Genomic DNA, 12,808 nt, shown 5'->3' with positions numbered 1-12,808 from the left:
ACATTATTTTGTGGTTATAAGAATTAAGAATATTTTTTCGTTATACTTTATTAAGTATGAGAAAGGATTTATGAGATAATATTAATGCGTCTGAAATATTTTAATTCTATACATTTATTTGTACAGGGAGATGCTGGTCTTCCAGGGGTAGTTGGACTGCCAGGACAAAAAGGGGATAAAGGAGACAAGGTAAAGACAACATTTTTTACTAAGTTGATATATGCACACATTCATACTTAGTGTTTATTTAAAGGAAGCATGCAGGTATTAAGTGAATGGTAGAGATCCAGTATTTTCACTGCAGTCTAGATTAATTTGGTGGGCAGAATTGCGTTCAACATTCATAATTCACAAAGTCATACATAATACAGAAAATTCATTTAATCAGAATCAGACTTTATTATTAAGTAAGTTTATATTTATGTTTATAATAATGAAGAGTACTATCATTGGGCCACCATACTCTGTCCCCTGGTGTAAATAATCACCCTTTTGTCTACTGCAGTAGGTTTTCTCTGTGGCCAGCATGACTAGTTTTCAAATAAAGGTCTAAATGTCAAGAAAGAGAGCAAGTCTCTGTGGGACAAATTTATACTTTGTCAGAAATTCATTGTCAGAAGAAGAGAAATACATATCTCTCTCTGCAAGCAAATGTGTGCGCTGCAGTGTCCGATAAAGTTTCATGTTCTGCCGTCAAGGTCCTTCAGAGATGCTACCATACAATTACCTTCACAAGGTGAATGTTCTCTCATATCACCCTAGGTTTGTGAACTGAGAAAGCATACATTTGCCCAATCACTGAAAAAATAGGCAGTTCAAAAAGAGCAGGATCTTTACTACATGACAGCTCAATAGACAGGTATAATTGTAAATGATAAATGCCCAGTCACTGAAAATTGTGGGTGTTGTGTCGGACAACAAAAACATAAAGGAACAACCAAATACCCAGACGTAAAGGTGTTATTTTTCCCTAGACAGGTCACATCATTTTGAGTACAAAACCCTCTTTTAGATGTCTGTACAAGGTTAAAAACAGAACCAAGGGAGAATATGTTTGACTATGAATGGAATTCATAGGGATGAACAGGTGGTGGTACTGTATGCTTGATAAGGCCAGATGGCTTTTGGGGTCAGTGTCCTAATTACCAGGATGTGACTGTGGGATTAAGATATGCAGGATGACTGTTAGACTTTTGTTTCTGGAAAACCACTCATTCCTGAAAGGCACAAAACTACATCTATCTATTATAGAGGGTGTCTATCTATAACTTTCTACATTGTTAAATGTGCTTACTGTTAAAATGGCATTGTGTTTAATCCTTTTAATCCTATAAACAGCACCTATGAGATACCACTGGTCTGGAGATTCAAGATTGGCTTGACATTTTAGGTTGCTGTTCTGTGCATCTTGAGTCATTTTGTTCCTAAAGATATATTCTATAGATGGAGATATTGTAACACATGGAGCTTTATAGCTTTATAGTTATTTCTTTTCTGTTGTTTTATCAGTTATGAGTTGACCACCATGAAATTTTTAAAACCTGTCAGAGATAGATATTTAGATAGTTTTGATATTATATTCAAAACTGTGTTTATACCAACAGATTGTACTAATCAGATTTGTAAATGTGTTATAATCGGTTTCTAATGATTCTTAATTGGCCTTGCAGGGATCAGCTCTCAAGCTGTAATATGTCCATGTATGTGCACTTTGAGTGTGTTGGTAGTGCTGATGATTGATTACTTGCTGCTAATTGGTATGACTATATTCAGTGAGTAAGAATGCATCATCATATTTCACAGTAGGATATTATGTATAGTAGGCACTGTGACATGTTTTCAGTCTCTTTAGTTTTTGCAAACAGCCATGTAACTCCCCAATAAGTGCTGACCTGAAGTCTAACACATCCAAAGACACTCTCAGTACAGTATCTTTCATCTGCAAAGATCACCTGTGTACAAAAAAGGATGTTCAAAGTGTACTTAGTACTACATTACTGAGATGTTAAAAATACTCAAGGATGATTTAAACGTACTAGTTGGGTGCACAGGCCAGTCCATTTTTTCTGTTATTTCTGCAGGCCATGTCTTGTGCTCTGAATCAGTGGCTCATGCTGTTAACACCTGAAATCTAATTTCAGCAAATCAATACTTGGCACCGTTTGTTTACTTACTGAACAACAAAATTCATAACAAATCCTATTACAGGCTTGAACACTAAATCAATGAAGTTAAGGAAAAACATGATAAGGAACTACACACTCAAGACTAGGCCTTCTATGGTGGTAAACTGGCACAATCAGACGATAACATCCCTCCCACTTTATACGTACCCCACACACAAACATTATATTATTATTTTTGTTTATATCACCCACTTCTTATGTTAGGAGATTTAAGTCACTGATGTCATGTGGTATGACTGATATAAACCTTTTGAATGAGGTTGTAGCAGAGTTATTTGCTGAATCTGAAGTCATTGGGTTTTCTTATTTTTTCTCCACTGAAATGAAATGATTAAATGAAATGATTACATTTTAAAGTAACTATGAGCAATTATGTATTCTGTTCTTTACATTTAATTTTTTGTAAAGACAGTGGTGTAAATTATTTATTTCAACCCATGTGTCCCTTCCACCTTGGGTCTTAAGAGGTTTGTCATCTTCATTTCAACCTCCTTTTCCTCTTAATCCCCTTGCTCATCTCCTTCATCCCCTTATACACGCATAGGATGATGAATTATTGTTGAGGATGCAGAGAACAAAAACAGTTTGGCATAGCATGCAAGGTTAAGATGTTTCAGTGTGGAAAAACATACTAATGATAAATCTTGACTTAAGTTACATTTCGGGGGATGGGGAGGACATTTGTTTAAATGATGAGTGAATCAATACTTTTATAGGCACAACAGCTTGAGTGCCACTACAGCAATTAGACAGTAGTACTTTGAGATCATTTAATTTACTTAGTTTAGTGTTCAAATATGTCCACACACTTGCTGTACTTGATAGACTGCAATGCTTTAGCTTTAGGGACACACATCTTCCCAATAAATAACTAGAAATAAATCATGTTGGTTTAACATGGTAAGAGCATAAGGTGTATTTGATTTAATAATGCTGCCAGAGCTGAAAACTAAATATCAAGCAGTATATACAGTATACCATTTACTAACATTGGCTGAAATTTTAATGAAGTAAACAACTGGAACAGAATCATCATTTTGAGTAAGAGCTGCAGATACTTGAAAACAACAAAATGTCACTAATCATCAAGTGAAAATGTTTTGAAGTCTTGCGGGATTTGCAGATGTTCATATGCCACCACCATCTGTGCAGTATATCAGAAAACATCATGGCTTGACACAATGATGTGTAGTAATTTCTTTTCTTTTATTTACTCTGACCTTGTTGCACATTAATCTGTCTGGTATATTATGGTAACAGTGCACTTATGTTAAAGCATATTTAATTCATATTGATCCCTAAATTTCCAAGGGAGTTACAGTGACAGTTAAGAAGTGTTACACTCTTTTAGATTTACATTACAACCCATTAAAGGGGGGAACAGTGTTAATAAGGTAAGCACACAAGACTTTCAGTTACCTCCATGAGAATCTGATTTTGTATAAGATTAAACAAATAGTCAGAGTATACTTATTAACAATTTAACTTGACTTTGTAGAGATTAGTCAAAGACATTGAGCAATTTAGAGCATTTAAAAGACCCATAATGAGAACTGTAGGCCAATCATCGTGACCTACGCACAGCGCTTCTTGGGAAAGTGTGTGGGGATTACTTTGGCTGTGTTACTCCAGTAGAAAGTAATATCCCGCATTACAGTGAGAGTATGATGGAGGATTCTAATGCAGTGCAAAGGGATTAAACTGCTATGATTAATCCAGAATCCCTCAGGAAATTAAACAGATAAGTAGTGGGTTATAAGAATGCAGCTTACTTGAAAGGAAATCCATTTTCTATGGCTTTCCACATAAACCCTGGTGTTACTAGATTTACAGCTCCTGCATGTACATGCAAAAGAAAAAAACACAAGCATAATGGTGAAATTAAAACTTCTTCCCCTTTTACAATACCCTTAATTTATTTTTGCACCATTTACAACTCTGCTGCCCTTATGGCTTGTGCTTTCAATTAGTATCCTCTAATTCAATTTATATCCACTGTACCTCCAAAGTCAATAATTTAACATGGTTAATTATTGTGCTGACAGTGAATTTTAAAACCTTCCTTTTGTCCTATTGTATTCATCAGTGTTTAAATGTTATTAGCTTTTCTACAGAGGGGTTTATGTCAGTGGTTGAATAGAAATTTTGAATGAAAGAAGACTGAATTGGTAGGACTGTGAAATATACGTCCATAACCATATAGATTTTATAGGAGGTTTATCTTTTATTAATGAATGACATCAGCAGCTCTGAATTGTATGGTCTCATACAAATGCAGCGATGTAATTGCCATATTAAGTCCATGGAATGTATTACATCATGCCACATGCTTAATATCCAGTCAGCTATTCACTTCCCTATTTTTATGGATCAGATGCTAAGTCTGTATAAAAGGTAGACTGGGTATGTTGTCTAGAATAATAGGTAGAATAATGGGTTCATAATCCATGGTATAGAGATGGCATCTCAGTTATTAGGTTTGGCCACATTTTCTTGTTCTTCCTAAACAAGCCTATTGAGTTCTAACAAACAGGGCTTGAAATGAAGACATGACCATGAATGGGCATCATGTTTAATTAGATTCTTAGCTTGCAGCAAGTTCTGTGTTAGCTTAATTTGTTGAATTACTATATACCTCCATCTTCCTTTCCTTTTCTCTCCTATTGTGCCCTGTAAAATTATACCTACAAGACAGTCAAGCTTTCTTCCTTTCTTGCCTTGACCTGTCCTATTTTTTTTTATTATACAATCATTAAAACAATACAATGAACCTTAACAAGGTTCAGATTTGTGCCTTCCAGTTGTTGGGAAATAGTATCCTGATCTGCAGCTGCTGAGCCACTGTGTCAGCAAGAACTTATGGAACAGCTGTAGGAGCATGATCACTGCTGAAATGACAAGCCTTCATAGAGCTATTCACTAATGTGTGAACGAGAGACCTTTCACTAACTGTTGTGTGTGTTGTCTCTGTCGCAGGGGGACAGAGGGGAGGCTGGGCCTTCTGGAAATCCAGGACATAAGGTAGGCTACTCACTAATTAGTTAGAATCCTAAAATTTTCTTTAAGAGCATTGCTTTGCTCTTAAAGCTGTGATTGACATGGACTTTGTTGGGAACTTCAGTTTGCATTATTTATTTTCAGATCCAATGAATGACAGATGGCTCTTTTTGTTTGGTGATTTATGGAATCTGTCATTGCCCTCTCTGGGATGATTTTCTAACATCACTGGATTGAATCACTGGCTTACTTTGTGTTGACCCCCTCAAAGCATCACAGACAAAGCAATCTCAAAATCTATTTAAGCCAACAAGTGAGTGTCCAGTTAGTGTAACGGAGGGTGGTACCACTGCAGAGACCCAAGTTTATTCCTAAGCAACGGTGCCTCTGGCTTAGCCAAGCACCCCATTGGGCACAGTTGGCAGTCCTCCTAGGTGGGAAGCCAGAAAGGGATCATGTCCTTCTCACTGCGATAGCAACTTCTCCTGGATGGTCTGGCTGTCTGTGTAGAGGGGGTTGGGATCAAAGTGTAAACCTAAGTGTCTCAGTTCTGCCTTCTTAGTGAAGCTCTTTGCCAGCGGGTGAAGAACAAGTGACTTGCATAACTTTATGCATATTTGAGGTAACATGTAACTGTTTGCGCCCTTCCCAAGCTGACAGTGTAGGTCACGAGTGACAGACATTGCCGTGGAGTTGGACATTTAAATTGGGAGAAAATGCATATACCTTGATTTGAAGCTTTCAGACTGGCTAAGTGCTTGTTTTGTAATTCGCTGTTGCTGTTACATCCCTGAAGAGCTGAGAAAATTGCCCGATTTCACATGCTCTCAATAAAATAACATTTTACTGGAATTACTATTTTGTTGCTTTTTTATTGTATTCAATGATGTGGTCATCAGTAAGACTGGTGGCAGTCATGTGTGGCATCTTGGATGCCTGTGTAAATCTTCTTTAGTGAGGGAGTGCAGGTCCAGTCACAAGGATCCACCACTCACTATTATGCTAGTATGTGGGTATTGTTTCCATGTCTTAAATTGAGAATGTCCTGTAGTGTTTTCATGTATTGGAAGGACAGGCTGTAGGATTGTGAGTCTACTCTCAGAAAAAGAAGAAAATACATAGCAAGAAAAAAATTAATAACCACTAGGAAATTTCATTGCATTAAAGTGATCAATTTTACTGTAGATTGTTGTAGAAACAGTCTATGCATTAGCAGTAAATGGGATCATTCCTGGACGGCTTAATCCTGAACCTATATCCACTGAAGATGTTAAGCTCACCGTGGGGTGACACATTTGCTCATGAACCTTGATACATAGAATATGGAATAACACTTAATGGCACAGCTCCCTCCACTTGTGCTTTCTGAGATGAGGTTCAGGAGCCTGCTAAAGCTCTTTCGTTACACAACAGTGCACAAGAAAAGTCTACATCAAGAGCAGTAGCTGTAGTATTGATATGATGCTAATCAGCAGCACCATGTTTTGTAGTATTTTATACCAAGTTCAACTCCTTGTCAGTAAAGTTTTTTGTGTTCAACAGATATTTCACAATGTGTTTTGTTACTTTATTATTATTATTTTACATTTATAGATTATGTACAGTCACATGTTATGTAGAGATGGCACAAGGCACTTCTGGCTTAATGCTGCCCTTGAACCAACTAAGACCCCCACTTTTTCATGCTTTTTTAGTAGCTTTATTGTGAGAACAACAATTTCATGCAGCTGTCGATATTGTAAGAGTAATGATATGACTGACCTTGGACACTGTACTATGGGAGTTTGCATGAGCTTTACGCGCCAGCTGAGGTCATGAAACTGTATAGGTTACACTCTGATAACAGAGCCAACAAGTTCCAAGACCTCTTGCACATTTCTGGCAGTGTGTGTGGAAAGTAGGGGCTGGGTAGCTTGAAAAGATTCAGTGATCAGGAAGATATTTAAGGAAATAAGCCTTTAAGATGTTATATTTGTAGAAATAAACCTCCAACAGTTTATTCCCTGACTACATATAATCTTATGCATGCTATAGACTTGCTGCAGCTGAATTGAGGCCATGAGCTTGCAAAGCAAACAATATTGCTGGGAATTTGGTATCTGATTCCCAAGTGTGTTTTTGTATCCATGTCACAGTGGTGTAAATGTGTGGTTCTTTGCTTAGCTGAGTGAGAAGGAGCTGTGAGTGAGCTGAGTCTGGGATTTAACTTTAGTGTACCAATGAGGACAGGACAAAAAGTTCTAAATACTCTCATCTCCCTTAAGCACAGTTTACCTACAAAGTTGCATTGAGAAGATTTCTTTTAAACTGCCACTGTTGGACATGATCGTGTTTTTGAGACAAAATGTAGCCCCGGTGGTATCTTGTGTAAAGTGAAGTGTCTGTATTTGTGTAAGTGTTGTCAGACTGATGTAACTACAATAATTCAAGAACAATAAATGATAGAAATATCACACCAGCGCCACACAGTCCATCTGTACAGTGATGAGATTAGACTGTAGAGTCTCTCAGGGTTAAATTTGCATGTTATTGAGGATAAATGGTTGAACGAGTTATGCAGACATTTAGTAGAAATATTTGTGGATGAATATATTTATCTTTTGTAATTAATAGCTAATCATTTTTGAAACACTAAAACAAACAAACAAAAACTTACTTTAGTATTTAGAGATGGCCTGTGTGATTCCAATAATGCTTAACAGGAAGGAGGAATTAAAGAACTTTGACAAATTGTTTAAACCTACTGGGTGTGAGAGTGGAAAAAAAGATTAAAGTATGAACTTTTCAAGGGTCCTCTCTTTGCCTTTTAACTTTCAATCTTGTCATTGCAGGGGGAACTTGGATCAGAAGGGCAAAAGGGAATCGATGGGGAGAAGGTAAGTACTACTCTCTCCAGCAGACATATATTCCATACATAGCACATCAGCCAGATCTAGTTTCGTCAGGGAATCAATTCTTATAGGTTTTTCATTTTCTGTGTGATGCCCTGGGGGTAGGAGTGAAGCAGAGTTTTCTGTGTGGCTGTTTTCAGGTGCCTGTCATATCTGAAGTAGATCTAGTGTGCTCTAGCCTGCAATGTCCTTCTGCAGTAAAATTAATTGATACGTATGCTACCATAGGCCTGGCATACTAATGGACTAAACTCATTTTTCAAATTACTGTAAGCCCCCTCCATGCCATTTCAGGTTAAACTTTATTGCATGCTCTTAAATCTGGCTGCGGTGATGAAACTAATGTATGTAATGGACAGTAAACCACAACTAGAAGTACTGGTAAATGATGTATTTTTTTCCTTTTTCTTTCTTTTACTAAATGCAAATGCATCAGAAATTAATTAAGATACTTTTGGAATCTTAGTGAAGCTGTTTTAGCCATAAACAAATTAGTACACACTCCTTTAAAGTATTAGTTAAATCAAAGGGTGTTCTATGCTGTACAGCATTTGTTTGCTCACAATGGCACAATCTTAGTAGATGGTTGCTGTGCAGATGGTCAGTTTAAAGTGGCTTAATAAAGGGACTTCTTTTCATCACCATCTCCCCCTTGAGTAGACAAACAGCTGCCACAGAAATCAGCCTCCCTGCAGGCTGTGGACCAGCACTCTGCCCCAACAGTAACTCAGAGAGAAATCAGAAAAGAAAACTAAGAATAAACAAAAGTATATCAAACCAAAAGATTACTGATACTTGTCAGTAGAAGTACTTTGCATTATTTTAAATTAATTAGTTTGAAAGCAGCTCTTTATAATGTAACCGTAGGATATTGTTAAAAGATGTTTATTGAAATATTAAAAAACTGCTAGGATACTGTGAATATTTCTGTGGACATCATAAAAAAAGTAAAAAAAAGCAGTCAGTCCTTTGTTGAGCATTGTCTAATTTATAATAGGAAATAGAGGCTGAATAACTAAACCTTGTGTAAGTGCAGTTTCCTACAAAGCTCAAATAATTCACTTAGTGCCCTCAAACAGTTGTAATTATACTTTTTCATCAGTTTTCAGACTGCTGCTATGCACTGGTGTATGAAAATGCAATTATTTTAGAAGACTGATAGACAATACATATTTTGCATGACGGGACAATAAAGCACATTAGTGGAATTAGTAGTTGTGCTTCTATGTATGTATACATTATGCACCAAGATATCTTTATGTTGTATTGATGGCACAGTTTCTGATGATAATTACAAAACAAATGTAGCTTCCTGTTACTATACTTTTCAAAGAAGAGATTAATGAAGTGGATAAACTAGGAAGGATCAGCTCAGACAGCATAAATTCTGTACTTGTTCCTTTCCCTTTCCTATCAACCCTGCATTACCCTAAAAGGAAATCCCAGATAATTGTAAGTGTGCAGTAATCCAAGTAAAGTTCAGGCTGAAGGGGAAAAAAGATTTTAAAAAGAGTAGAATTGGCAGTTTACATTAGTTTGTCTCCTCACAACCAGCATGGCTCTCTTTGTTCCATGGTAAGTAGCTATTGGCAACTTGAAAAGACAGTTGACGTCACACGTATATTTGCATATGAATAACATGATCAAGTTGTACATAGAAATTTGAAGGAGAGTGAGACCACCTAACTGGAAATTAAGTCTGTCCACATCAAAGACTGACTGATTTGTAGTCATAATATTACACAAACTGTGGAAGAATGTGATGTACATGATTCCTCAGATCAGACTTTGTATCTTTATTCACTGATTGCCACTGGTGCTAAAGCAATCAGGAGGAAAGAGTGACAGAGCCTGTGAGTAGCTCTCCTTCACTCACTGGTTCATCCTGGGCTCCAGCTGACTGGACATCAGCAGGACATAAACTGGAAACAGCTGGAAGCTTGTTGAGTATAGAGAGACTGAGAATGTGGTGCTAACCCTTTTCCAAGAAAAGCAGCTGCTTAAAACTTTGCTAGAAGTCACAAGTTGTTGTCATTTGCCAATTTGCATATCAGGAAACATTGCATCAAACCCACTGGTCTTAGACACAAATATGTTTTCCGAGGAGGGTAGCAGGAGAGGTGGCTTGTTTTTGATCTTTGTGCATTCCATATGGTTGGTTGTGCTCTCTTCCCCAACTCTAATAGATATCCTCCAGGGGATTTATTATGTTGTGCCCCACTTCCTTGAAACAAAGAAAAGTTGAGAAATTGGGACTACATTTTTGAGGCATTGCTTCTGCAGATACCCATTATGGATAATACTGTGTGGGTCTGTGACGTGTTTAGCCTATCTTAGCACAAAGACAGGCAGTCCAGGTAAATCAGTAAAAAAAAAAAAGATGCTGTATCTTATTAGCTAACAGACCAGTTACCAATACTCAAAGAGTCACACAGACTTTGTCTTAGGGCAAAGGTAGGTATAACATGTCCTGAACCTGTGTTTGTACTGGAAGCACAGAGATGACACTAAATATAATATAAGTATAACTAAATATAAGTCCAATAATCATTCTTTTCTTTTAACTCTTCAATATGTTCACAAGCTAGTTGCTAACTTTGTCTGTCTGGTGCTTAGCAGGAAGTGACCTAAAATGCTCTATGGAGCTGAAGGTAAAACCAAAGTTGGGTAATATTCTCTGTGGTTTCTTCACTACTAGAAACTCCTTTCACATAAAGATTTTATCTGCTTTCAAGTAAAGTGATTTCACAGAATTTTTTATTTTGCTCTTTAGTGTTGTTTATTTGTAAATAATCACAAGTTTCACCCATGGATCACACTTAATACAATACATTAGATTTTTATTCTACAAATGCCTCTGGAAATTCTATGCAAGCCAAGAATTTGTAAGATCTAATGCTATCTCCCTACCCATGAAATTACTGCATAAATCAAACTATGATGGGATATTCATTATTTGTCTTTTCTGTAGCTGTGCTATTTTCTGTGATTTGTCTGATTATTTTAACCTGACCCACGACACTGGCATAAAAGATATGACATAACCTAGCCCCATGTCTCATCAGTAAGCATCGAACAGTACAGGATTAATGGGTTAAAACCAACATCCCCAGTGCCTCTGTGAGTGAGTGGATGAAGTTGAGCCTCATTGACTAAATAAGACTGCAATAAGGTTGCTCCTTCATAACCAGTTAATCACTTACAGTAATCATTTCTAAGAGACCCAAAAGTCCCAAAGACATTACTTGAAAGACCAATACTCCAGATGCTCTAGGTCTAGCTATTGGCTCCTTCAAGTCTGTAAAACCATGAGATTAGTGAATATTGCTCTGTAAATTGTGCAAATTGTGCAAATTGTGCAAATTGTGCAAATTGTCAATTGCGGTTGCAATGCTCCTTGTGTGTATTAGGTGAAAATAGAATAAGTAAGGGGCCAGATCAGGAAACAGTGGTAAGAATAGCAGAAAAGATGTAGGTCACTATCTTTGACTGTAAACAAATTAAAGACATTTATGTTGTGCAAATAAACTTGCTTGATGATTTTAGTTAACCTATTTACTGCAACTACCAGACTCTATTACCTGATCTGTCCCTTTACTGCAATTAGCTCATATTCCATTTTTAAAGCTAGTATGTTATTTAAGGCTTGAGTAGACACCTGAGAAGCCAGAATTCTATGTATGAGCATGTGATCTAGTATCGTTTTGCAGATACGCGTCCTATGGGACAGAAGGAGTGCACACCGTGTTATCTTGTGGGTAATCCAAGTTACATTTCTGGCTACATGATGTTCAGCTGTAGAGTGAAGTGTCATAGAAAAAGGAGACAAGCAACACTGATAGAACATGATACCCTCTGCACTAGAGGATCTCTGACAGTGAACTCTGATATCCTTACACAATGGCCCTTTGTTTAGGTTACCTTGGTGAACTATATTTATTGTGTATTGAGTGTAATAGACATGCTAATAAGCTATCTTTTCCAGCACTCAGTGATTAGTCTTATACTACACTGTATGTGGTGGTGTATCGCTGAGCAAATGGAAAGTCACAAAAGGCATTTCCTGCTGTAACCTCCCTGGCATTTGTAGGGTGACACTCAAGATATCTATGTTACTTGGAGATCCTGTTCCACAGAGCTTTAAAGCCCTGTCATTCAGTATAACAACATTTCACCACCAGAATGTTCTGAATACTTAGTACATCTACAATTTTAATTTAGCACCCTCTACCCCCCAGCCCCAATAGACCAAACCCAGTTTGCAATGATTAAATTGTGTACAGTAACTAAAACTTGCAATCACTCTACCTCTTGTCAGACAAGGGCACTGACCTGCAGCTGCTCTGGTTGGTAAAAGGTATAAGCAAACATAATTAGACTGCATTTGTACAACCCTGCTTCTCTGGCTCTGTTTATTTGCTTGCTTTAGTTGTCTTGGGCTGGGGAGTTGCCAGATTGTCTTGTGGCCCCACCGCTACAGGAGTGACGAGATACAGTGGTGTGTGTAATTAGCAGGCAAGTGTACACAGCTCCCCACAGTGTTCTGACCTCGTGCTGCAGGAACGACAGCCACACAGCCAGCACCAGTCTATTCCCAGCCCCTTCTCCCTCCTTCATCCTTCCCTGTAAATGCAACAAAGCCCACAGCTTGCAACAAAAGCTAACAATGTATCCAGCTTCTCTAGGCTACATCTCCCTCCATATCACTGTGCACCTGAACTGGGCCTATGGGCT

General features: G+C 37.5%; 1 protein-coding gene across 5 annotated transcripts in view; it reads left to right on the top strand.

Moving 5' to 3' along the window:
* LOC108894530 (collagen alpha-1(XIX) chain) overlaps positions 1–12,808 on the top strand; it is a 97,892-nt gene that overhangs the window by 15,736 nt on the left and 69,348 nt on the right. For all 5 annotated transcript variants that reach the window (XM_051076461.1, XM_018693199.2, XM_018693200.2 and 2 more), the window contains 3 exons: positions 127–189; positions 5,163–5,207; positions 8,015–8,059. In XM_051076461.1, the coding sequence (XP_050932418.1) occupies positions 127–189; positions 5,163–5,207; positions 8,015–8,059 (153 nt within the window). The remainder of the gene's footprint in view (positions 1–126; positions 190–5,162; positions 5,208–8,014; positions 8,060–12,808) is intronic.

This window comes from Lates calcarifer, linkage group LG16_LG22 (genome assembly GCF_001640805.2).
Source record: "Lates calcarifer isolate ASB-BC8 linkage group LG16_LG22, TLL_Latcal_v3, whole genome shotgun sequence".
In the NCBI taxonomy this organism is placed as follows: domain Eukaryota; kingdom Metazoa; phylum Chordata; class Actinopteri; family Centropomidae; genus Lates; species Lates calcarifer.
The sequence above is the reverse complement of the archived record's forward strand: the minus strand, read 5'-3'. Positions and strand labels throughout refer to the sequence as shown.